This window comes from Haemaphysalis longicornis, unplaced genomic scaffold (assembly GCF_048455015.1).
Source record: "Haemaphysalis longicornis isolate Haplotype H1 unplaced genomic scaffold, Haemaphysalis longicornis Haplotype H1 scaffold_12, whole genome shotgun sequence".
Taxonomy (NCBI): domain Eukaryota; kingdom Metazoa; phylum Arthropoda; class Arachnida; order Ixodida; family Ixodidae; genus Haemaphysalis; species Haemaphysalis longicornis.
In genome coordinates, this window is record NW_027526225.1 from 81,179,506 (window position 1) to 81,204,968 (window position 25,463).

Here is a 25,463-nt window from a genome sequence, read left to right on the forward strand (position 1 = left end):
TTTGGAACCCAACCTACAGTTTTTGCAGCCCATAGTGCATGTCGGCATACTTTCATGCCATGACAACGTAAAGTGATGTGATAAAATACTTTCGAGCATTCAGCAAGGTTGCGAAAACTGTTTTACCTTACATATGATAACCGGAAATCGTAATGCCTTGTGCCAAAGCCGACAGGCCTGAAGGCCTGGAATTTGTTTTGGTCTTGTATTTTCGCGGTTGTAGGTTACTCGCAGCTGGCTGTTCCCTTTGTTCGAAAGATTGTTTAATACAGAAGCTGACGCCTAGTTCCGATTCTTCGCGCTCAGCACAGGACCGGCTTTGCAAGGAATGGGGCGAAGCCGTCAATGTTGCTTCCGTAGCGGTATCCAAAACTGTAATTTAAATGCCTTAAGCTGCTGTATGCGATGTTAAGTCTTATTGTGGTAAAAGGTTACGCACACGCAAAATCTGGTGCGGACAAGCATCAGACGTCAACTGAGCGCAAAGAAGCAGCAATGAGAGCGAGCCCGAATGAATCAGACGACAAATGCGAGGATCCCTAAGCCGACGTCACGGAGACGCGCTTCGCAGCGCCGCCCGTGGTCGCACTCACCGCCGATAGGCTGCTGTTCCGTTCGACCACCTACCTTGAACTCCTTGGCGCGTAGCGTTACAAGGCGGCAGATCGTCGTCGTCCTTCAACAGATAGACTAACGCACCCTCCACCGATTCTACAACGTACCTTGTGCCTCCACGTGCTCGCACTGCGGCGGATACCCCAATACCAATCATGCGGAACAGCGTTAAGCTCAGCACGCAACCCTGACCCCCATACGCAGTCCCTGGAGGCGACGTTGGTTGACCCCGGCGTGGAGACGCAGCTCCAACTAACGCCCCGACCGCACGAAACCTTGGCCGCAGCGGCCGAAGAAGGAGCCTTTACACTTCCCTTTCCTGCTAGCACGAATGCGACCCGAATCAATTCCACTCCACACGGTGGATGTCGTTCCAGATGTTCGTCCTGTACCTGTCAGGCCTAATTATCTAAACGGCTGTGCACACGGCATGCTTGGGGCATCCGTTAGATACCAAGCGACGAAAAACGACAAGGACACAGAGGCTCGAGATGGTACTTCATTTTTCTAACAAATAAAGTGTTTTATTGTAGCGAAAACTCACAAAAAGGGACCTGGTGATTGCTCCAGCTCCAGTCTGTGCTTGTTCGTATAACACCGCAAGGAGAGCGAGGAGAACTACGGTTATGACCTCAAATATGACCAGCATGTTCCGTAAGATCCTCCCTGAATGTGTCCTCTATGTACAGAACGCCGGACGTCGGCGCCAATACTGCGCAGGGCGCGGAGACTGCTGGCTTGTAAGCTACTAAGCCCACCCAAGGTCGCGGCCTGGGCTCGGAATCACAGTAATAAATACACATTTGCAAGACGACACGTAAGAAAAAAATGCTGTGAGACGCTAATCACAGTCGACTGGCAAATTACACGGAAAGGTGTTGCCATTTGGGCTACGATCATTACTCGCGAACTGCAAAAGACAAAAAAAAAAAAAAAAAAACGGGGTAACAAACGCAGTTAAGCAAGTGTCGAACATAGCCGGTAGGGCCATGCTACGAATGAGTCTAGTCTTTGTACAATGAGACAAAAACAGCATTCGATATGCGCGGCACGTTAACTATAAACCAGGACCGAGCCTGTCTGTACATCCGCCCGAACCGAAACCAGTTCAAAGCTATTAGAACAAAACTCCTACAACAAGATTCGTCCCCAAGTGTTCCTCGGAGCCCAGTCTAGAGAGAGTACGTATCAACAACCTCCACTCGTGAATGCCAGCAAACGCTCGCGCGTTCCCGCCCTAGGCGCCCACAACACTTCACAAAAGCTATGGCACACCAATAAGAAAGTCTGTCACCGCGAACACAAAAGCACGAAAGTCGCACACACATTAGGCACCACCGGCAGGGCACATGTCCAGGCACATATTTTGCGAGCAGTGCAACAGTGCTAACTATACGATATGGTAAGGAACCCAGGTGCTTAAGTGTCTTGGGCCATCTTGGGAGTCCGCGAAACAAGAAGAACGAAAGGCAAATGACGCGCACTTGGGATCGTAAAGTTGCAAAGATCGGCCTGTTGGACCTCTGGAACGCAGGCCTGCTTCAAGTACCTCGGTCTCTCGCACACACGCGCACATACACGACAACTGCGTAAAAAAGCACATCACCCACGTAGAAAGCAAACTAGGTTCTCTCGCACAGCTCAACAGGCACACAAGACGACGTTGCCAGAAGAAAACCAGGTTCCCGAATGCCACGGCGGTTTGTGCACGGTGCAACGGCGCAGCAGAGCACAACCGATGAGAGACTTGGTCCTGGCGCAGTATTCCAATAACTTAGCAGTCACTAGACGCTATGTGAAGAAACCTAGGTCCTTAAGTGCCTTGGACGCCCTCTGGATGAGCTCGTCCTTATACCTCCATATTGTGGTGTCCTTGACCGTGTAGAGCTTGAAGTCGCTGTTGCAGCTCTTCTTCAAAGGCCCCACGCAGTCCTTGCGGTAGTGCTGCAGCTGCGCGTACGGCGTGTCGATGCTGTACGTGGTGCAGCTGCCGAAGCAGTTGAGCGGGAAGTGGTTGTGCACGGACACGATGCGCTCCACGTTGTGGAAGCACTTGACGTACGAGCCGGGCTTGGTGAAGTTCTTGGCGCGGTACACGTGCTGCAGCATGTGCATGAAGCCCGGAATGCCGACCTCGTGAACCGTGTGCTGCTTCTCCTCGCCGCTCATCATGTCGTCCAGGAAGTAGACGTTGCGGACGTTGTAGCTGGCCCGCGTGTAGTTCTTCTGGAGCAGGGCCATGGGGACCACTTCGTCCATGAGCTCCCGCCACGTGTTGTGCTGCACGGGCATGATGACCTCGTCGATGTCCAACAGGACGATGTACTCGAACGAGTAGATGTTCCGGTAGAGGCAGTCGTTGTACGGGATCAGCTCGTTCTGACGCTTGTGGGTGAGCTTCATACTGAGGAAGTTGTGCCGCAGGCCGGGCAGGTTGGGCTGGCCGCCGGGTAGCGTGATGGGCGTCAGTTCGACCAGGCCCCGCTGCTGGTAGTACTGTAGTGTCTTGGAAATGTTCGGGTGGACCTCGAGCTCGTAGAGGAAGATCTTCTTCGCTCCCAGGATGTTCAGGAGCTCGATCCACTCGATGAGGCGCACGCTCAGGTCGTCCTTGAGGAAATCCAGGCCCTTGACGCACACCGCGAAGTCCTGCTTCTTGGCCGGCCGGTTGTTGACGACGCGCACGTTGTTGGTCGGCTTGTCGCACTGCTTCTCCACCAGCGACACGGACACGGGCGGCTCGCGCTTCGGGTTGATGTACGGCGCCTTGCAGGTCACGATGAACGGCTGCAGGATGCCGTCCTGGTAGTTGCCCCACTTGGAGTACCAGGCGTAGGTGTACTTCGTGGTGGAGATGGTGGGGTAGGCGCCGTTGTTGTACCACAACTGGCAGAGCGTCGGCGGCGGCTTGACCCAGTCTGCCATCACCAGGATGCGCACTAGGGGAACGTTGCCGACCCGAGCCCGGTTGTCGAAATACGCGCCGTAGATGTAGAAGGTGCCGTTGCGGACCGACAGCCTCTGCCAGTAGAGGTTGTTGAAGGACAGGTCGTAGAGCTCGGGGAACTTGACGCAGCTCTTGGAGCTGATGGGCGGTTTCCGACCGTTGCCCCAGTAGGCGCCGGGAATGTTGGACATGTTCGACAACTTCGAGAGGAAGCTCTTGATGGAAACGGAAGGGGAGATGTCGACGCGAGGGGACAGCTTCAGGAGAGCCGGGACGCCGGCAGTGGAGTCGCGGCCCGAGGCCGCGTCCTGACTCCCCGTCGACAGTGCCTTAGCCGGTTCCACTGGGATATGGTTTTCGGGAGGCGCAGCGGTCTGCAGCAGGCTACGCTGGAAGGGCCCGATGAGGAACGAGTTGCCGGCTCCGTGCGTGAAGTGAAACACGGCGTAGCAGACGCCCATCCAGACGAAGCCCAGCAGGAGTAGCCTCCGCAGCGCCTTCCACGCTACCAGAAGCTGCTTGCGAGCCATGGTCACCAACAGGGGTCAGGTTTTCAAAGGCCTCTCCTGCGAAGGGCACGAAAAAGAAGAAAAAAGAAAGCGGTTAGTGAACCGTCAATCACGGCCACGCGACAGTGACTGAAAACACCGTGATTCTCGCAAACTCTGCAAAATCGACCGTCGTTGCTGTATGAAGCACAGTATATATGAGTATTGATAGCAATTAGAGCACGCAACCAAATCCCGCAACAATAACAATTTCGTGAAAACTTCGAGCATTACTCGGAACATAGCTGGCGCTAGGCGGGACAAGGACGAAGATTTACACACACAAATGAAGCGCACCAGTAGTTTCGAGCATTAGTTTCTTGACAGGACGCCATTGGTTCCACTAAAAACGCTTTTACTTTAGCAGACTCTTCTTTAGTGTATTTTTAATCAACTGCACTAGTGCAAGCAGTTCATGGCAAGCGTTCTCCCGTCTCGAAGGCAACAGTCAACAAGGTCTGTTCAATGGGAGACGTGAGTTGCGTTGGTGTCCGTAAGTCAGGTATGCTTCGAGCACTCCGACGATATTCCCAGAGGACGTGTCGTTGATTTGGATATCCACCACAGTGTTTGCTCACTGGCGGCTCTCTTTTGCCTTCGCTTTGAAGACAACATGAAGTCTAAGTAAGGCTCATGTAAGCGTTAGTCTGGAATCATCCTAACACTGCTTTGCTGCCTGCCTCGGTCAGTGAGATGCAGAGGTCATTTTCCTCCTCTGCAGCTCAACATTTTGTAGGGTACTGCTTGTGGCGCTGAGTTCATTGTTCCTCTTAATATCGCGCACTCCCACGAGACGGATGCACAGAAACGGGACAGCGCCTTTGGCAAACAAATGCAACTTATACGCGGTTATATAGCCATCATCATCATCATCATCACACCCCCCCCCCCAAACAAAACAAAAAAAAAACGGTCAAACCACATCTAGCGCTTTTACATCCAGGATGTCTTCGGCGCCTATATATTGGTGTCGCCGTCTTAATAAGTCCGCACTCAAAAAACCTTAACCCAAATTCGCATCTATTGAAAACAACCATGCTACGACCCACGGGTATTTAAAGCCATTTTTGGGCCCCTCATTAGGCTTAAATTTCCCGCCTTTCGCCAGGAGTCCCACGCGCGTTTCCTCCCCAACGACGGCCACGTGCGTGCAGGCAGAACCTTTTGATGCGACGCTTTACACTTTATACCGTCATATACGCTTTAAGGGGTACGCGTCCTAACATGTTCCGCTGCAGAAAAAAAAATCGTAGAACGGCAGCGTTCAAGACCGCAAGGCAGCAGGCGAGTGGGAGGGCCGCGTACTCTGCTGTATACCGTGTAAATCATATGCTAACTGCGCGGTTTCTTTTCAAATGTCCCTCGCTTGTCACGACGGCTACACACGCTCCCTTTAGTGCGTTGTCCTCGGAGCGCGGCCGTGTGCGTGGTGGGCGTTGATGGAAGTTTCTGCGGGCGCGACGATTCCTCGTAACTTTGGTCGCTGCAGACATCCGCGCGCCCCTTAATTATTTTTTTCTTTTTTTCCTTATTTATTTGCAGAGCTCGAAGCATATCATTAATCAGAGTTCTGAAGTGCCAGCTGGATGAATGCGCGCATTTCCAGAAGCCGTAACTCGCGAAATTTGACGTACACGAAGTGTCCTGGAATCATGCCGACGTCAGATAAAAAATCCTCCGTCGCATGCCCCCGCGCGAGGGACACGAGTAAATGCAGACATTGGGGTCGTTTACGTGGCGTAGGGGTCGTTTACGTGGCTGAGTCGCCAACGCACGCCGCTGACGTCGTAGTTTGAATGAGTCAAGGATATAAGGCGCGTTCGTAGCCTTTAATTCTGTGTCGTTTTGTGGCGCAGTGGGTAGAGCACCATGTACCTTGCGTTTCGTCCGCAGGGTCGTGGGATCGAAACCAGGCGCCGGTAACTGCTATTTCTTTTTCTTTTTATAGTGTAGGGGGAGGCTGGCTGCTGCGGACGCCGACGCACGGGTGACATCGTGAGTCATACAAATGCTCTGCATTTAAAAGAAAATCCCAAATAAAAATATATTTGCGGATTTCTAAGAATGCGTAACCATATCTCGTTTAACTCCATCGCCAACTTGACGCTCGCCAACAGTTGCGCTCGGCCCGCGGCGCGCAACTTTCTCCGGCTTCAAAGTTCGAAATGCGGCGTTTCTCTCGCGTCCCTCGTACACGGTGCCAAGCGCGCTATGCGCGTTCACCGTCTTATACCCCTGTCACACGGAAGACCTAATGGCATTTAGAGCAAATGTTATTCGCTCTAAACGTCATTGATTCAGCGCTATACGAGAATACCGAATGACATTTGAGGCGAATGGCCTTTAGCGGCTAACTGAGGTTCGAGAGCTCATGCAGCAGCCAAATGGGTAGCCTCGACAGCAGTGGCGCGTCACTAGACAAGAAAGTTCAGTAATAAACACCGAATAATGTTTCTAAAAACTGTGAGTAAACATATTTTCCCCTTAATGTTGTTTTTCAAATAAAAAAAAGGCAAGTGCTAGCAAAAAAGAAATACGGATCTTTTGCGGACTTGGCTTGTGATGTCTACTGATGTCACCTAAACCGATGATTTTCCTATTTTTATTTTAAAAAATAATCCTTCAGTATGTTTTATGAAAAATTGCGCCCACCTCCTCGAGAGGGGAACCCTGTGTAGATGCGACGCATTGTGGGGTTCACTTGGTGTTTCCGTTGGATTGATTCTGAAATCACGTGAAACGTGTCGGGAACGCGTATGATTATTATGTTTTATGATTTTTATTATGTTTTATTGGCCAATCTTGGTCAATCTCTCTAAGTGGTATGCTTGGGGCTTCGCTGTCGCAACGACCTTTACTCCATCATTGTTGCTGTAAGTGGGAGCTTCTTTTCTTTTATTGCAAGTGTTAACCATTGCCCCATCATGCGTTGTATCAGTAGCATCTTGACGTAGTTTGAATGAGTCAAGGATATAAGGCGCGTTCGTAGCATTTGACTCTGTCTCGGTTTTATGGCAGAGTGGGAAGAGCACCATGTACCTCGCGTTCCGCCCACAGGGTCGTGGGATCGAAACCGGGCGCCGCTAACTATTATTTTTTTATAGTGAAGGGGGCGAGGTGTGGACGGACAACAACGCCGTATGGAGGGACAAGGCGAGTGAATGAGATGCAGTCGCATCTAAAACATTCTAGATGCGCTTGAAATATAATTCTGCGGCTTTGTGAGCTCGCTAATCGTCGCCGCTATCACTATCAAATGACATTGGTCTCGCCGTGTACACCCGCAAGGCCAAACCGAATGTCATTAACAGCTAATATCATTCACTTTGAATGACATTAGATCTGCCGTGTGATAGGGTCTTGTTTGCCTGTCGCTTCTCTTATTGGCCACCAGTCTCGGCATTACTTCGGTGTCATTCCCGTCCCGTCTTCTTTTGCCGCCCTGCACTGGCTGCCGACTCGATACTAAATCACGAACTGTTACTGCCCAAAGACCGAAGGCAACTTACCTAAAGGGACTCTGCAACACTTGCGATAAACGTTTTCACTCTTTCCTTTGCATCTGGATATGGTTATCAACAGCAGTGAACGGCACTGAGTTATTTGCTAATCGCTGGCCGTAATGTGTGGCGCGTAACGCGCGACGCGTTAAAAATACAAATAATAGGCCGAGCACTCGTGAGCGCGTGCCTCGCGGCGACCACCGATCGCCTCCAGTACGCGTAGTGGCTTCAGCAAAAAAAAAACTGCCAGAAACCCCGAGGAGCGAGGAAATGCCGAGCGCCCGTTAGAGCGTGCCTCGCGGCGACCATGAGGCAGTTGCCAAGAGGAAGACGACGATATCGATGAATATGATGATGACTACTACTGGCACAGTGCAAAGCGACGACGAAGCAAGTAAATAAACAATTTCAAACTTGCACAAATGCGTGGTAATGTGTCCGTCACTGCTCACGTAGAAATCCTGCAGCTTCGCTACGGTTCAAGCCTTGCGCGACTTGTGCAAGCTTCGACAGTTTCTTTTTTTTCTAAAGTTGATATCGAATGCGTTTATCGCTGCAACAGAAAGGAAGCGCCACTTGCCGCTACACTGCTGTAATGACGTAATTAGAGCGCTCGAAAAATGCCAAGCCTCGGCCAGTTCATTTTAAAGATAAGCCTACAACAACAAAAACAACAAGAGGAAGAAAGAAGAAGAAAGAAGAAAGATTAAGGAGGAGGAAGAAGAAGAAGAAAGATTAAGGAGGAGGAAGAAGAAGAAGAAGAAGAAGAAGAAGAAGAAGAAGAAGAAGAAGAAGAAGAAGGAGAGTAAGATGAGTAGTAGCACCTTATTGGTAAGGAAGGCCAAAGGCCGGTTTAGGGAAGAGGAAGGGGGAGTAGGGGAGTGGAATGCAGCGTCTTTTACGTGCTGAACAAGCGACATCTTCCACATAACGCTGTGAAATAGATACGTCAGGTACAAGGAGGTCACGCGTAGACAGATGACACGCATGCGCGAGGCGAGCAGCAACTCCATTGTATTCGTGTCAACGTATCTTAACTAGTGAAGGACAGGTGATAGATCACGCGCGCGATATACCGCGAAGGCCGCGAGACGAAACGTCGTCTTCGTTACAAGAACCAGTGTTGCGAGCGCGAGGACACCGGTTGGCGAGATTGGCGCACGCTAACCCGACGCAGTCTGATTGCGATCGACGAATATTTGTCGCATCTTCGTCAGTCTGTAAACACGCACAAGGCAGTTTTTTTTTTTCTTTTTTCGGCCGGTTCGGCGCATCGGTCAATATGACAAACCGACAGCTCCGCACGGCAGTCGGAAACATTGTAGCCTCGTGGAAGCGGTACCATATATGCGTTAAGAAAAAGGTACAGCTCGGCTTCGTTGTAACTACGCGGATTGAGTATGGCGCTGCAGTCGGCAGCGGAAAAAAAAAAAAAAAGAAACATGCACGAAGACGATGGTTGAACGCGGAGCTTTCTCGTGACGGATTCTTTGGTTGTCGTCTGCGTTTGGTCTGAGTTTGGGCCATGTCGAAATGGAGCAATCGGATAGACGCCCGCTTTATAACGCGGGAGACCCGGGTTCGATTTCGGACACGGGAAGCGCTTTTTTTCTTTCATTTAACCCGGCGTTTTCGCGTTACAGACGCCACCGGAACATTAAAGCTTCGCTTTAAAAAAAGCGACGAGGTTTGCGGCAAGCCGCATATAGCAACAATTACCCTCTAGAGTAGAATATAGTCGAACATCGTTTTAACAGAACCGTTTCATTCGAAATTCCGGTTTATTCCCAGTGGTTCATAGTCACAACTGCATGGGCATTGCGCAATATATCCCCTCGTAAAGAACTAAGCGAGGTGCCTATCCCGAGTTCTTTATAACGAGGGCTTACTCTATTCCGCTGCTGTTAATTCGATCTAAGAGGCAAGATTCGCCTATTATGGGTTCCCTAAAAGTGCATGAAGCTTAAAGCCGCCACCGTCAAAACTTCCCTAAAACGAGGGGTGGAGGTAACACGTATATTTACACAAAAGCGTAGAAAGGGCGCCACGTTAGGCTTAGAAGTTTGGCGCCTAAACGAGAAGTGACAAAGCTGTCGAGCCTGTGACAAAGACCAAGGTTTTTACAACAGCATAAGGGGGCGGGTGGAGGGGGGAGGCCACTTGTCTCAACGAAGTTCCGCAGAACGGTCGAAATCAACGCCCGTTTTTCAGTTGGATCAAGCGGTGTGCAGGCGGGACACGATCTACCTCCCGACGGCGGTAACAGGTTACCCGTTAAGCGTCTACAGCAGAGGCTGCTGCCCGTATATCCTCTACGATGCATTAATCAATCTCCGCACGATGAGATTGGCCAAACACGCTAACGAGAAGCCACTCTACCGGCACAGGGGTATACATAAACAGCCAGAACTCCTTCTCGGTCATTACCATCGCAGCGATGACAGACAAGAAACACGCAGGCACGCTAAGCCTTTTTTTTTTTTTTCTTACGATCTACAGACAGGCCGTCGTGGCGTGGGTGCATGCACTCTGCAGACGCGATATATGGCGCTGGGGCAATTAGCCACCGCGTCTGGTATACGTCGCTCGCTCAGAGACGGCGACAATGTGCCACGTTTTTCCATAAGGCTGGAGGGAACGTGCATGTATAAGAGCGCACGTTCGACGGCACGGTTACCCCGCGGAAAAAGATTGCGCCTCGCAAAATAAAGAGAGCGCGCAATTAACGAGCCCGAAGCCTGTCGCGAGGTCGCCCACAAATCTTGCCGGGCTGATGACGCTGTCTCGCCTAGCACCGCACACGCGGTGTGCGAAGTGCCGGCGCGAAGTTATAACGTGTACGTTGAGGGCAAGGGCGTCAGGAATAGGCTGATCTCACGCGGAAAAAAAAAATAATAACGCTCTCCCACGGTGTTTAATTCAAAGTGAATAGAAGCACTATGGCGCGACTTACAGCTGGATTGTGACGTAGGGAAGGGCTAGATTATAATGCAGAATGAAAGAAAATATAACTTTTCAAGGAATAAGGCAAAGCCCCGCTATTGCAAAATTGCTTTATTTAAATTTCCGCTTTACTCAAAGGTTTTTAAGGTCAACAGTCCAGTGCGTGGGGAGCAAATCGAACCGCTTTTAACGAAATGCCGCAGGCTCCTGTTCCAAGGACTACGTTATGACGTGGGTATACTGTAAAAAAACTCATGACACTGATTGATTGATTGATTGATTGATTGATTGATTGATTGATTGATTGATTGATTGATTGATTGATTGATTGATTGATTGATTGATTGATTGATTGATTGTGGGGTTTAACGCGCCGACGCAACGCAGGCGATAAAGGGCGCCGTAGTGGAGGGCTCCGGATTAATTTTGACCACCTGGGGATCTTTAACGTGCGCCGAAATCTCGTAGACACGGGCGTTCTTGCTTTTCGCCTTCATCAGAAAAGCGGCCGAACGCACTAAAGAAAAGGGAGCAAAGCGCTGTGAATAACGAGCGAACGCCAACGCAGCTACAATTACTGGAGAACGTTCTGAAATATTGAAGTACTTATTGTTTAATGGGGCGAAAGACCTGGCTTCACTGTTTAGGGGCGAAGCCGCTTAGGGGCCGGGACTGTTGGCGCCTCCTTTCGTCGTCGTCGTCGTAATCGCCGTCTCACCTAGTCACGGTACTAAAACACTGGGACACACGTTTACGCTTCGCGCTAGAACGTGACGCGTACTAAAAAAAAATATTGGGAGCCTCATTTACGCCTGGCGCTAAAACACTTGGTGCTTAAAAGACAACGAGACTTTTCCAGCAAAGCTGTATACCTGTACCTCCCAACGGTTCCATCTCCGCTGGCAAAAACACCAACGCGCCAAGAATACACTTGCACACTGCATGCTTCACCCCTTCTCAGGTTTCACGTTTCCGGGAGTTTTCTTTTTTTTTTCTCTCTTTTGCGCTAATGCTTACAACAACAATACTACACCGTGACGTTGTCAGAAAAGCAACCCAACATTTTCTCACATATTTTTCACGGTGTAAAAAATACACTAAAAAAAGTCAGCAGTTCACAGAATTCTGCGTTTTGGCGGCGGAGGTGGCACCTAGAACACAGCGTTCACGACTCACCCAAGAGAAGCCAGTCGATCCCACTAGGACACTTTGAAACGAGCAACTGACTTGGAAGAGCGGTTGCGTGTACAGCGATCACGGGCGGCGAGGAAAAATCACCGCAAGCCAAATCGGGAGAACGGCCTAATCAAAAAAGGCTTCGGCTGAGTTTACAAGCAGAAATCAGGGCGCACGCAACCGTCACTCGTTAAATATAACGAAGACGTCCGAAGGCGTCGTTAAATTCAACGAAGGCGAGAGGCGGCTTGATGCTTCCGCGAGTGTATACGAAGCCATGCATGCTTCGCGGAACACGGGTAGTTTGCCGCGAAATCGCGTGACAGCCAACCGCTGCGCTTAAAAGGTACGGATTTAGCTGCAACGAACTTCTCTTTCGTTTGCATTTAGGCCATATACCGAAAAAGCATGGTTGTTACCGGGAACGTCGCATTTGGAACGAAACACTCGGAAACGCCGTTTCGTCCTAATCGTGCGGCAGTAGTGATGATGATGGTTGGATGTTAATGGCGCGAGGCCAACTGCGGCAAAGAGTGCCAAAACACTGGTTATATATGGGAGGTGAAAACGCAAACACTAAAATCAGCCAGCAAGAACAAAAGTAAAAAAAAAATTCCCCCGCATTTCCCCGAAGGGGAGTATGAGGAAGTGCGAAGCACGGGGTGATGCTATGAGGGGGAGTTTGTTGAAGTTTGGTGGCATTTTGCCCGTTAGTTACATTAACACCCCCTCGTGATCACGTTCGGCTTAACACGCCTCGTTTGTCCCTCTGCGGAAATCTTGGTGAATTAACGTGTATGTTCGAGAGGAGGAGCGCACCGCACCGCAGCGCACCGCAGCTGCGAAGCGCCGACCGGAGTGAAGGGAGAGGAGGCGCAGTCACGTGAGAGAATGCAGAACTAGCGGGTTTGTAGTATCACGTGTACACCACGCAGTTATCAAGCCGCTATAACGCCGCTGAGTCGCCAACGCACGCCGCTGACGACGTAGTTTGAATGCGTTAAAGATATAAGGCGCGTTACTAACACTGATATCAACGTCGCGTCCATGACTCGTTCGAGCGAGAGCCGAGCGATTAGCAGTGGGAGAGACGCCAACCAAACGGGCGCTTGGAATCGAAAAGGCACGTGCTCGACGAAATACGATCGACAAAATCGAATGGAATGGACGCGCGTCAACCGATATAGACGACATCCACCAGTTTTTCTTTGAATATTATCAGTCTTTGTTTGAGTACCGACCGCATAATGTGGAAGGCTTTATAAAAGAGTATCTCAGCCGTATGCCTAGCCTTGAGGATGAAATTAAAGATAACTTAGAACAGCCCATATCTGTCGCAGAAATCAAGTCAGCAATTGATAATTTAAACCCAGGGAAGTCGCCCGGTCCTGACGGCTTAAGCGCGGCCTTTTATAAGTACTTCAAAGAGGACGTATCACCTGTTTTAACGGCGATGTTTTTAGAAGCATTTCGTCTAAAATACCTTCCTCCGTCGTTTTCGTCTTCCCACACGGTTCTGATACCGAAAACAGAAGAAACTGAAAAACTAAAGTTCGTAACGGCGTACCGGCCAATCGCTTTGCCGAACGTTGATTACAAAATATTGATGAAGGTGCTAGCGCAGAGGTTACAAACTGTGATCACACTTCTTGTAGGGCCACACCAGACGTGCGGCATCAAAGGTCGCACAATCACAACGAATATACACACGGCGAGATGTGTGCTTGAGTGCTGCGACGCCGCTGGAGGCGCCGTCGCGCTTCTCCAGCTTGACATTGAAAAGGCGTTTGATTGCGTGTCCCATGATATTCTGTTTTCTGTTCTTGACTATGTAAATGTGGGATCTGTCATTAGTGAGGGTGTTGGCCTGGCGTATCGACGGTGCACCACGCGGTTGATTGTAAACAATTCACTGGGAGCGCCCATTAGCGTGCAACGTTCGGTGCGTCAGGGTTGCCCCCTCAGCCCTCTGCTTTTTTGTATTTACATAGAAACGTTGTGTTTAACCATCATACAAAACAACCAGGTTCGAGGATTTCGTGTACACTCTTCTGAAGTCAAGCTTCTCGCTTATGCTGATGACGTTGCAGTTTTCTGTTCAGACAAGGGAAGCGTCACTCTTGTCGTAGAAATCGTGAAACGGTTCGGTGTTGCAACAGGTAGCTTTGTAAACTGGGGAAAGTGTGTGGGATTCTGGCATGGTGATTGGCTGACAACCCCAGACATTTTCGCCAATGTCACTTGGGTCACCCATCCAGTGAAATACTTGGGTATTCCACTGGAGTTTTACAGAGACAGCGAGCCCTACTGGCGTGAGCAAGCTCAGGAGCTGCGTGAGAAAGCGAATAAATGGAGAGCCAATGGTTTGTCTATGTTTGCTAGGGCAACTGTGTGCAACATTTTTCTGGCTAGCAAATTATGGTATGTTATGCAAGCGCTGCATTGTTCTCGGGTGAATCTACAACGACTTCACCGCGTGTTCGCTGTATTTGTGTGGGCTTCTACTTGGGAGAGGACCAGTCGAATGAATTTGTTTCGACGAACCCGCGATGGTGGCTTAGGGCTGACGCACCTTTTTGTAAGACAGCTTGTGAATCGATTTCTGTTTTTGCGGGACGTTCAAGACCCTTTTCTGCGCACAGTACTTCAAGTGCGGCTAATGCGGGCTTTGCCCGAATTCGTAGTTTCTACGAGTAGTATGACAGGGGGCATCTATGGATACTTTAAAGAGATTGTTGTGTCATCCCGGTTTTTGTTTGCTTGATTTTCGATGCACTATTTGGCTAATGTCACGCGGAAAAAATTATATAAGGATGTATGCGATGTGGTCATACCTGTACCAATGTATAGAGTTTTATGCTGTGCAGGCCCAGGACAAGATGTTCTAAAAAGGGTTAAGGGAATGGAAGTATCACCAGGAGCGAAGTCTTTCTTCTTTAAACTACACACGGGCACGCTTTCAGTTGCAACATGGATGGAGGGTAAGGGGATTTCTATGCCATGGGGAACTGACTGCTCTATTTGCAAACAACCGGAAACGGTGGAGCATGTCTTTCTCCATTGTTGGGCAGCAGTGTTTCTATGGGATGTCCTCCAAAGGACACTGCGAAAGGACTTTCCACTGAACCCACATGGAATTCGGTTTTTATGTATCGAGAGAGAGGATGGGGTGCCGTACGATCTCGTCATGTTGTTGGGCCTGCACAGTATTTGGCGGTCGCGCATGGCATGGCTCAACTGTGATGTAGACGCGCGGCCGACGCGACAATATTTCGGCGAAACTGTTTCCAAGTTCATTGAAATTCAGAGAGCGAAGTTTTCGGTTCCTGAGTGGTTGCCAAGGGTGGAACCCCTCGCCATGCTTAGGGAATTTTAAATGACAACGCCAGTCCATCATGGCATGGCGGCCTTTTTGTAGATTGTGTGTTTTCTGTAGTACCTAGTATATGTTGTGTTGCACTGTCGAAGACCGGCAATAAAGAAAAAATTCCCCCGCATTTCCCCGAGGGGGAGAATGTGAAAGTGCGAATGCACGGTTGTCGGCCCGCTTGCGGCGCTTGCGCTCGGCCCCCGCAGCCCACCGCCTCGCCGCCTTCTCTTCCATCTCTTCCATCGGGTTTGTAGTATCACGTGTACACCACGCAGTTATCAAGCCGCTATAACGCCGCTGAGTCGCCAACGCACGCCGCTGACGACGTAGTTTGAATGCGTTAAAGATATAAGGCGCGTTACTCACACTGATATCAGCGTGGCTTCCGTGGCTTAGTCGGTAGCGCGTCGCGCTGCGGCCGCAAAGTCCTCGGATCGAAACCTGGCGCCGGATGCTGTTTCTTTTTTAAATATAGAGGAGCACTGCGGACGCCGCCGACGCCGCCGCCGCAGCCGGCGGTGGATGGTTTGGGGTCGCTTATAAAGTGCATTCGCACTTAAAAAAAAAAAAAAAGTCCGTGGCTTAGTCGGTAGAGCGTCGCGCTGCGGCCGCAAAGTCCGCAGATCGAAACCTGGCGCCGGATGCTGTTTTTTTTTTTATATAGTGTAGTGGCCTGGCTGGCGCGCCGAGAGAGAGTGTTGCGAGCTGGAGAGTAGTAAAGGGGCTTTAGGAGAGTAGGCGAGGGGGGAGAGGAGGCGCTATGCGAGCGCGACGATTCAGGCTCGCTTAAGAAGTGCATTCCCACTTATTCCTGGCCAATCTCCCACGTGGGTATGTGCCATGTCAGCGGCCAGGCAGCGCGCGCCCATCTCCCCCCGTTGCTAAGGAAGACGAAAAGCGCGCGCACCCGCAGCTGTTGCTATGCGGACGGCGGAAGGTTCGGGGTCGCTTATAAAGTGCATTCGCACTTAAAAATAAATTACGCCCACCTCCCCTCGCGGGAACCCTGGGTGTGATGCGACGCTGAGGGGGGTTCAAGCGCAAGCGGAGAGCAACCGTCGACCGAAAGGCCGCCGGAGAGCGGCACGCAGGTTATATGCGCAGCGCGCCCGAAGGAGAGGAGACCGCGGAGAGAGAGAGTACTGCACATGCACAGCACCGCGCTGGGCCGCACATCCGCAGATGTTTAGAGAGAGTGTTCGCTCTCACCTGGGCACGCGCCGGCGCCAGTGCGTCTGCCGCGGCTATGACGCAACACAATCCACTTTAATCCAATCCAAATCCAATCCAATCCAATCCAAGCCAATCGAATCCAATCTGATGCCCCTCGCGAGAGAGTGTTCGCTATCGGAGAGGAGAGGGGGTGAGCGGAGGAGAGTGCGGACGCCGACGACGACGACGGGCGCACGCAGGAAGGACAGGTCCACCGACAAGAGATGCTCTCAGCGTCACATCTAAAAACGACAACGAGGATGGCTGGTCAGGGAGTGATCTTGCGTGGTATGAAATTAGGCCTAAAAATTTAACTTCTGCTAACTATTTTTAAAAAGTGCTTGACAGAAAACATGGCATCATCAGACCGAAAAAACGCTGGGTGTAGTGGGCTGTGTAGTCTGTATAGTTGTGGGAAGTGTTTGCGTCGTGTTGTGTCAAGTGCCTTGCATTGAACGAGAACGTGAACTACGGATAGGGCCTCTCCACACCTGCTGCAGTGGTGAGCGACGGTCCGTCGCTCACCACTGAGTCTGATGAGGTGAACAGGGTGGCCGGACGAACGAAAATTCGAACCGAAAAGAATTCACCTTCGGAAAGTGTGACCAGGCGTAGCTTCCGGTTTACGACGTATACAGTTGAACCTCGTTACAACGAACACTGATATAGCGAATTATCGGCTATAGCGAAATAAATACGAACTTTGGTTGGTCACGCTTCATTTCAATGGCACTTATTCTTCTATAACGAAAGTGAAACTGTGAGCGCCGCGCACTGTCGGATATACAGTCAAACCCGTTTATAGCGAACTGCAATATGCACCGCGATTAGTTCGATATATCCAATAGTTCGATATAGCCGAACCCGCCTATAACGAGCTTATTGTTACGAGTTCGCATTGCGCGGTAGCCCTCCCTCCTGAACTGCACCCTGCGCGCATGCAGAAACGAACACAGTAAAGTAGCCATTAACCATACCTGAAATAATCCATTTATTGCAATTAATAAAGCTTCTTTCCGCCTTAACTGGATACTTTGAAAAATAAAAAAGCGGTGATTTTTGTTTTAGCTTTCGTTTTGGCGGCTACAACTAGCATAGCATTCTCTACACGAAACATTGTTTGCAGCAGTACAAGTCTGCGTTCTCCAAAATCGAAGAAGCATTGGCGGAGCACATAGACTGCTGAAAGCGCTCCACTATAAGCATCGGACGGCTTTCACTCGCGACATCATCGGCACCGTTGGCCAGCTCTTCCCACAGTTCACCGATGGACTCGCTGACTGGGCGGGTTCCGTCGTAAGTCCCCCGCGTCGGATATAGTTACGAAAAGTGTCGGCCGTCACGTCGCTCCGTGCAAGGCGCTATGTCCCAGTCGCGGCTCTTGCTCCTTGGTCGCGGCCAATCCACATCTCAATCGCCGCTCCGAAACCATGCATTTCGGCGGCCACTCTAGGCGCGCGGAGTTCGATATATCGGATGTGAGCTTCGTTATAAGGAATATGTTTCCCATGTATTTCCGTAACTGAATTTTTAGTGTTCGATATATACCATAATTCGCTCTATCCGGGTTCGTTATAGCCGGGTTTGACTGTATAACAAGATATTTGGCCAGTAGGCTGAGACCCTACTTAAAAAAAACTCCCGGCGTCCGAAACCGCAGAAGTAGAAAAGGCCGCTTTGTTCGTGGACACTGTGGAAAACTTCATCCTGCTCGGTGGTGTGGATAGCCACCAGATAAAGACAACATCTTTCCTCGAAAAAATAGGAACGCAGGCATGTTTTGTCACATGAGCTTTGTCTGTTGTAATTTCCCATTTCATGTTCTGGTTCATTGAGCTTGAAATGCCACAAGGTGAAAGATAAGGGTTACCATGTTTATAGTAGGTTCGAAGAGTAAAATAATGCGTTTTTGTACGAAGGATTTTTGCGGGAGCCAGATTACCGATTTGTTTCAACTGATTTTTAGCTCTACTGTTACAACAAATATCGGATATAACGAACTAAATTACTGTCCCGATACTACTTCGGTATAACGGGGTTCGACTGCACTTTCGTCATTTCGCTGGCTGCTCCAAACATACACTAAGACCTCGTTATAGCTCGACATGAAACTACTTCGTTATCGGCGGTACTTCGTTACAAACGGTTATGAACTGTTTTCAACACATTGCAGCGGGAATCAAATAATCTTCGAATAAAGCGATCGTTATAACCAGGGTTGACCTTGTGTCAACGACGTTCAGCGATATCTAGAAGTGAAAAGGCGTGGACGGGAAATAGCAATGCAAGCCTTCTTACCACAAGGGTGTCTCCGCAGAGAAGCAACTATACGTTGAAATTAACCTCATCCCGCAGGATAAAAAGCTATAAAGAAGAGTTATAAGGAGGACGCGGTTCAACGAACGTAAAACGCGTTTTAAGCCATCCATCTCCGCTTCGTGTCACGAAACCCGACAGGAAGGGATGCCGACCGACAGAAACTAAACAACGACCGGTGTGAAAACGACCGGACATTCCTGGGCACCACGCATGCGTGCTGCTGTCTGTGCGTGTGTCCGTGAGGCCTGCATTGCGTGCGGCGATGCTCGTGTTTGTTTGTCGTAAACGCCGCCAGACCGCCCGTCGGTAATTTAGCGCGGAGCCGTTTTCTGTTTGGCAACTTCGGAAGCAATCGCGGCGGGAACCGAGATAAAAGGGAACCCCGAAACCGACGCTGCTCTGTCAGTCGAACGTGCTTCCTATTCGTGAGCGCGAATTCCAGGGCAGCTTAGTGTGAAGCAAGCTCCGGAAGGCACGCGTGGTCCTCCAGGCGTCGCCGACGCACGGATGGCGTCCCGCAGGGCGGCGTTCTCTTCCTACCAAAATTCCCAAAAAGCCGCCCAAGCTTGAACAGGGCGTCGCCACCAGTTTAGGGGTCGTGAACCAACCTTGTTTAATTTGAAAGAACTGCCTCTTCGTGTAACTCATTTAACACCATTCCCCGCATGAAAGGCGTTTTTAAGACAATAAACAGGGAATGATGAAAATTTGGCGCCCCTCCACTGCTGTGAACGTGGAAGACCAGCGAAGCTGCATTTGCGGACAACTATAATGAGTTATGTATGGTGACTCACCACACTGGTAGTTCGATTGATTGATTGATTGATTTTGGGGTTTAACGCATCGACCCTACACAGGCGATGAGGTGCGCCGTAATGGAGGGCTCCGGATTAATTTTCACCACCTGGGGATCTTTAACATGCGCCTAAATCTCGAACACACGGGCGTTTTTGCTTTTCGCCTCCATCAGAAAAGCGGCCACCGCGGCCGGGAATCGAACCCGCGTCCTTGCGCTCAGCAGCACAACGTCATAGCCACTGAGCCACCGCGGCGGCTTACCATATTGGTCAAATAAAGACAGGCATTACTTCTTTAGAATTACGCTTAAATTATTTCGCATATAATTTGTTTCGGGATTGTTTGATAAAACCAGAGTTACAGCCGTTTTCTGCGACAATACTTCCTACGGCCATGTATTCACAGCTGACGGGAATTCTGCAACGTTTACAGTTTCACTGCGCTAATTGGGAGAGTAAATGAAACTGAGTAACGATAGAATCGTCTTAGCAGCACATTTCGCTGCGATTTTTTTCTAGATTAGATTTTCCAGAGTAAATTTAGAGCTACCGAGAAATTTACACTATAGCTCTAGAGCGAGCGCGTGCGATTCTTGGTCGACGCGACCGGATAGACGGACGAAATTTTGTTAACAGATAAATGATAAATGATTTTGTGATAAATAAATAAAATAAATAAATAAACAAGCTAGCGCAAGGAAGCTTCACTGTGAAACGTTCGAATTTCGCGCCACACGACGTCAGCAGTAATGCGATAGAGAGAAAACCAGCAACACAGTTATGAGTGTGTTAAATGCGCGTTAGCATTCAACTGTATACAGTCAACCACTACAGTCGTCCAATCAAGTTTCTTGGTGGTGGCTTCTGTCGGCGACCGCCAATCACAGAGAGAAGATCCTGTGACGTCATAAGGACACGATAAGAAAGCGGCTGGTGAATCGTCGCTGCTTCATGCCTTTCCTTTAATGTCTATAGATTATTTACTCGAAGCAAGTCGCGATAAAACTGGTATCATTGTTGTTGGTCCAAACGAGTATTCTTAAGGAACCAGATTTGTATTTTGCCTTCATGTCCCTTGTACGAATTCCGAATTGGAACAAAGTATATTGTAATCATGGCCCATTTAAGTGTGTCCGGGTTAGAACACTGCCACAGATGCAGAGCGCTTAGGTGATATCGCGCATGTCACACTTCGGGACCAAACAACAGCTCTCGCTATATCTGTCGACGCCACCACAAACAATGGCCCGACGAATCCATTGTTTACGGTCTTGAATGCGTGACGCCTGGGGGGTACAGTGTTGAGGAGAAATAACCACAAGTTTGCAGGTGAACGTCCGCAAACACCCCGTTAATGGCTTCTGCGGCAACACGCGCTGAAAGGTGGGAACAAGAGAGCGTGGTTTAGCTGCGACGCTCAATTTTCGGTGTTTTAGTTTGTGAAGAACTGCTTGCTGGGCTACTTGGTGAATAGTTGCCACGATTTGAAGCGCAACGGGAAAACGCGGACGGTGAATACAGAGTAGACAAGACAGGCGCCTGCCTTGTCTACTCTGTATTCACCGTCCGCGTTTTAGTTTGTGTTTAGAATATGACCGCTAAGAACTGGCTTTCTGGCAACTCTGAGAGGTGCACCACAATCCTCGTGAAAAGTAAATCCTGACATTCATGCCTTGAGTATAGCGGACGCCCGGCCAGGAATACGGAACATTGGGCGCTCGGAGGTAGAACGTCTCGCCCCTGTGTGAGCGTAGTAAACAAGGAAAAGCCTGCGTGCGCCAAACAGCAAGTGCAAGAACTTGCAATAAGCGCAGGATAACATATGCGAACGGTAAAGATCAAACAGCGATGGTGACGGGATAAACACGTTAAGCCGTTTTTAATGTATAAGCAAAGTTTATCTAAAACGAGCAAAGGCCAACTCTGCGCCGTTTATGCACCTGGCTAGGTCTATACCGAAGAGATAGACGTTCCTTTGAAGCAGTGGTGGGCAGCGCACCTTGCTTGCAGGCCAACTTTCCGACACCGAAGAAGAAATGCAAAAAAGCAACACCGAAAAATCAAACGCAAAAACATCGACCCCCCCCCCCCCTCCAAAAAAAAAAAAATAGGTCACGTATCTGCTTGCTTGTCTGCAACTGTCGTCGAAAGACGACATTCCTCTGCCGCCCTTGCAACCCATGATGAATGTGATGGAGGTTTGCCCAATTCAAATTTCCCGCGTTCGAACTGTGTGCGCGCCATCGATTGGGACATCTTGTGTTGCGCTTGGAGCAGCTCGAGCTTACATGTTTTGTTTTAGCGTTTTTATTTAGCTCGCCTGTTTCCGGAACCGTTTTTAGCGCGTTGTTTTTTTTATATATATATATCTATAGCAAATACAAGACCAACGTGTATTTTAAATTTTAAAACACGCTGGCATTGCCGGTAACGCACTTATACATTTGACTTAAACCTGCCTCAAGTTTCCTTTGAGCTGAATCATGCGGACATGTACGGGCCGCGGCAGCATTTATTGCAGTTCTGGGCGACCTTCCCAACATGTTCTTCGTGTTCAAGCAGTCTTTCAACTGTTTTTTAGCCGGCCGGCTCAATCGAGTTACTGACACAGACCAAATTTCGCGCGTCCAGGCAGCCCGAGCAAGACTACTGTCTTTAAAAACCGCCAGGATTCAGCAAGGTATGCTTCACACACACACAACAAACATCGAACACCTGCCAGTCACTCTCGCCGGGAAAAAACACAACATCCACGGCACATACCCACGCGTGCTAGCAGCGCACAGAAGGCATGGCTCCAGATGAGCTGATAAGGGGGGGATCTGCATCGAGCGTGACGGAGCTCCGCGGGTGTGCGTATTCTCGCTCAATGAAGGTCCTCACGAAAACTACGAAGCCCCGGTGTACAACTCATTGTTCCGAAGCACGCTTCTTCGATTAGGCCGCGGACGTTAATGGTGAGCAAAAGAGGTTCGAGTATCACGGAGCCTGGGAGGCTCTGGGAAAACAGAAACGGGTGTACAGGCGAACCGGAGTCTGGTGTATACAGAGCCATCACAAGGGTTCAAGAAAACCGCTACATAGTGACTTGCTGTAACTCAACGTAAGGCTTTCCGGTTGACGACGACTTGAAGGCGAAAATTGAAGTGGCGATGCATTGAAAACAGAAACACGATTTCTTTGTTTCACGTTTTCTCTTTCCACATTCACGTCCACCGTCGATATATTTTTCTTCCTCTTCCGTCGTGACTATTTTACCGGTAACCCTTATTATTGACGTACACACAAATTCGCTTTGTCGTGCACATTTTTCCGCATTAGTTAGCTTAATTAGCTTCTTTGCCAGAACGCTCTCTCTTTCGACTTCACTCTTCTAACTCCTTCATCTGATGCATACTGGCATAGACGGCCACCTCTGGCTACTGCAGACTGTAAACTCGCGCTGTGGAGCGCCGGGTGCTTCAGAGTGCTCAGTCGCTTCAGAGTGATAGCGAACAATCCAAATTGTTCTCGCTTACAACGATCCATTTGACAGTGCAGAAATAATACAACCTAATTGTGGATAATCTAGTCTGCACTCGCCAGCTCTACTCTGAAAGGATGCACGAGGTTTCGGGGATAGACCAAAGAACGAGAAACAGAAATGACAGCCACCTGGCGAGTGCACATATCCGCGAAACGGCGTGACCACATCCGAAGGAAGGGATTCCGCAGGGGTGCAAGATTTGCAGCCCCCGCTTCTACGAAGCCGTTCTTTGCGGTGACGCCCGCGGGAAATCCCTACGCGAATGCGGTGAGAAGAAACGGTACCGGCCTATTTTTCTTTTTGCCAACGTTTAAGCTTCCGCACGAAGCAGCAGTCTGCTTTCAAGGTACCGACGGGAATCATTAGATGCGGCTCGAAACGAAAATCGGGTGTGCCTTCCTTGCAATGCATGCTGGTTAGGCAGCGGCTTCCACAATTCTACACGACAGCCCACCACGGTGACTCAGTGTTCAAGTCGCCAGGCTGCTGAGCCCGAGGACGCGGGTTCGATTCCGGCTACGGCTTCCGCTTTTCAGACGGAGGCGAAAAGCGGAAGCGCCCGCGTGTTCGAGGTTTCGCCGCACGTTAAAGATCCCCAAAAGGTCGAAATTAATCCGGAGCCCTCTACTACGGCGATAGCTTAGGTGCAGCATGGGCGCGGTAAACCCTCCAAATTTCAAAAGTCAACGCGATGACGGGGAGTAGCACACGCCATCACGTTTTCGCGTCCCTTGAAGGACTCGAAGGCGTCGTCATCGGAGGCGAAAAGCGGAAACGCACCTCTGTTCGAGATTTCGGCGCACGTTAAAGATACCCAGGAGGTTGACATTAATCCGGAGCCCTCTATAACGGCGATAGCTTAGATACACCATGGGCGCGCTAAACCCCCAAAATTTCAGACGTCAACCCGATGACGGAGGGTAGCACACGCCGAAACAGACTCACACGCCATCACGTTTTCGCGTCCCTTGAAGGACTCGAAGGCGTCGTCGTCATCGTCGTCGTCGTGGTGGTAGTGGTGGTAGTGTCCACAGCCGCGGTCAGCCGCTGCTCGCCGCAGTTCCGCGAACCGGGGTCGACTGGAGCGGAGGGCCATTGTCTCGGCGCGAGGAAAGGCCCCGCTCCCCGGCGGCGTCTGATTCTGGCACGTTGGCACGACAAGGGAAGCGCGCCGGAGTGGAGGACGAAGCACTTTCGCTGCTGCTGCTGCTGCTGCTGCTGCCGCTGCCGGTCGAAGCATTGTTCGGCATCCCCCCTCTGCCGCCGCATCTTCGTCTTCCTCCTCCGATGCTCGGCGCCCTCCCTCCCCTCGGAGAAAGCGCCGCTTCCAAACGAGCTCGCCTTTTTCTTTTTCTCCGCCGCATCACCAGCGCTGTGTGCTTGTGTGCTTCTCTTGTTCTTGAACTGTGTACACAACATTTTGGTCTTCGGGGCGTCCCTCCCTCCTGGGAGCAAGCGGCTGGTCCATTTCACCCTCCCCGCTGACGCCAACGCTGTTTTACCAAGCTAACTTGACGGCTGATGAGCTCACACTGCTTGGCGTACGTTGTTTAGAACGTTTCTGATCCGGATGCAGACACGTTCCAGCCGCACCGTGATCGCTTCGGTTTTCTTTCGATTCTCATTTTGTTTTTAGGGGCTCAGCACCTTAGGACCTCGCTTTGTCCGGGGCTTGGCCTCCGTGTCGACAGTGTTGCGCATGCGCGAGGAGCATTGGATTGGACTGGATTGGATTAAATTGAATTGTATGGAATTGCATTGGATTGTAATTGTATATACTGTACACACGCGTTGTCACTCATTTACATGCGCGAGTGGGCAATGCCACGAGTGATTTACGGTAAGAACGATCCACAGTGCCTCGCCCACTCGTCACGATTCACTTCGTGGAGATGGGTGAAGTTTTTTTGTTTAAAGGCAACATGAAAACAATACACAAGTCTGTATCAAAGGAGGTTATCCCGATGACGATGATACTAATTTTATCACGCTTCTAAGAAATAATGGAGATATTAAGGAAAGCAACAGAAACAATGGAGACACCCCAGTATTTTTCGGCAATTTTCTATGACGTCACGGAATCTTGTTTTTGCGCGATTGGGCGCTGCCAAGAAGCATGACTGGGCGATTGTAGTCGGGCCTCCAGTTCTGTTTGATCGTATCACTTGTACGAGAACATAGAGTTAACACCCTACGCTGTAGTGCTGCCCTTCATTGCGTCACCGCTGACGTCAAGAGCGCGAAATTTGAAAGTTCCGACAACTCCTGCGTTCTTTCGGTAAAAAAAAAAAAAAAAACCGTATTTCGTTGGCGGCATTGAGCTGAGCGAGTTACCTAAGAATAGTAGTTCTTTCAAACAGAACCGAGTTGAATTTGGACTTCGTGGCCCCTTTAAATTATGATGGTAACTGCCTTACAGGCTTCCTGAATGAGGAAAGCCAGCTCGTTTGAAACCGTCGTGCTTCGTTTTCGCTTAAAGCTCCTTCACCGATGATCCTGTAGTGGGA

At 50.1% G+C, this 25,463-nt stretch overlaps 1 protein-coding gene across 8 annotated transcripts in view; it reads right to left on the reverse strand.

Moving 5' to 3' along the window:
• Window positions 1–1,101: 1,101 nt before the first annotated feature.
• Window positions 1,102–25,463, reverse strand: part of LOC144162860 (uncharacterized) — a 299,979-nt gene continuing 275,617 nt past the window's right edge. For 7 of the 8 annotated variants that reach the window (XM_077693569.1, XM_077693566.1, XM_077693567.1 and 4 more), the window contains one exon: window positions 1,102–4,128. In XM_077693569.1, coding sequence (XP_077549695.1) covers window positions 2,407–4,092 — 1,686 coding nt within the window. In that variant the 5' untranslated portion in view covers window positions 4,093–4,128 and the 3' untranslated portion in view covers window positions 1,102–2,406. Of the gene's footprint in view, window positions 4,129–23,901; window positions 23,926–25,463 lie in introns of those variants that run through there. The other variant, XM_077693574.1, reaches the window with a different exon arrangement.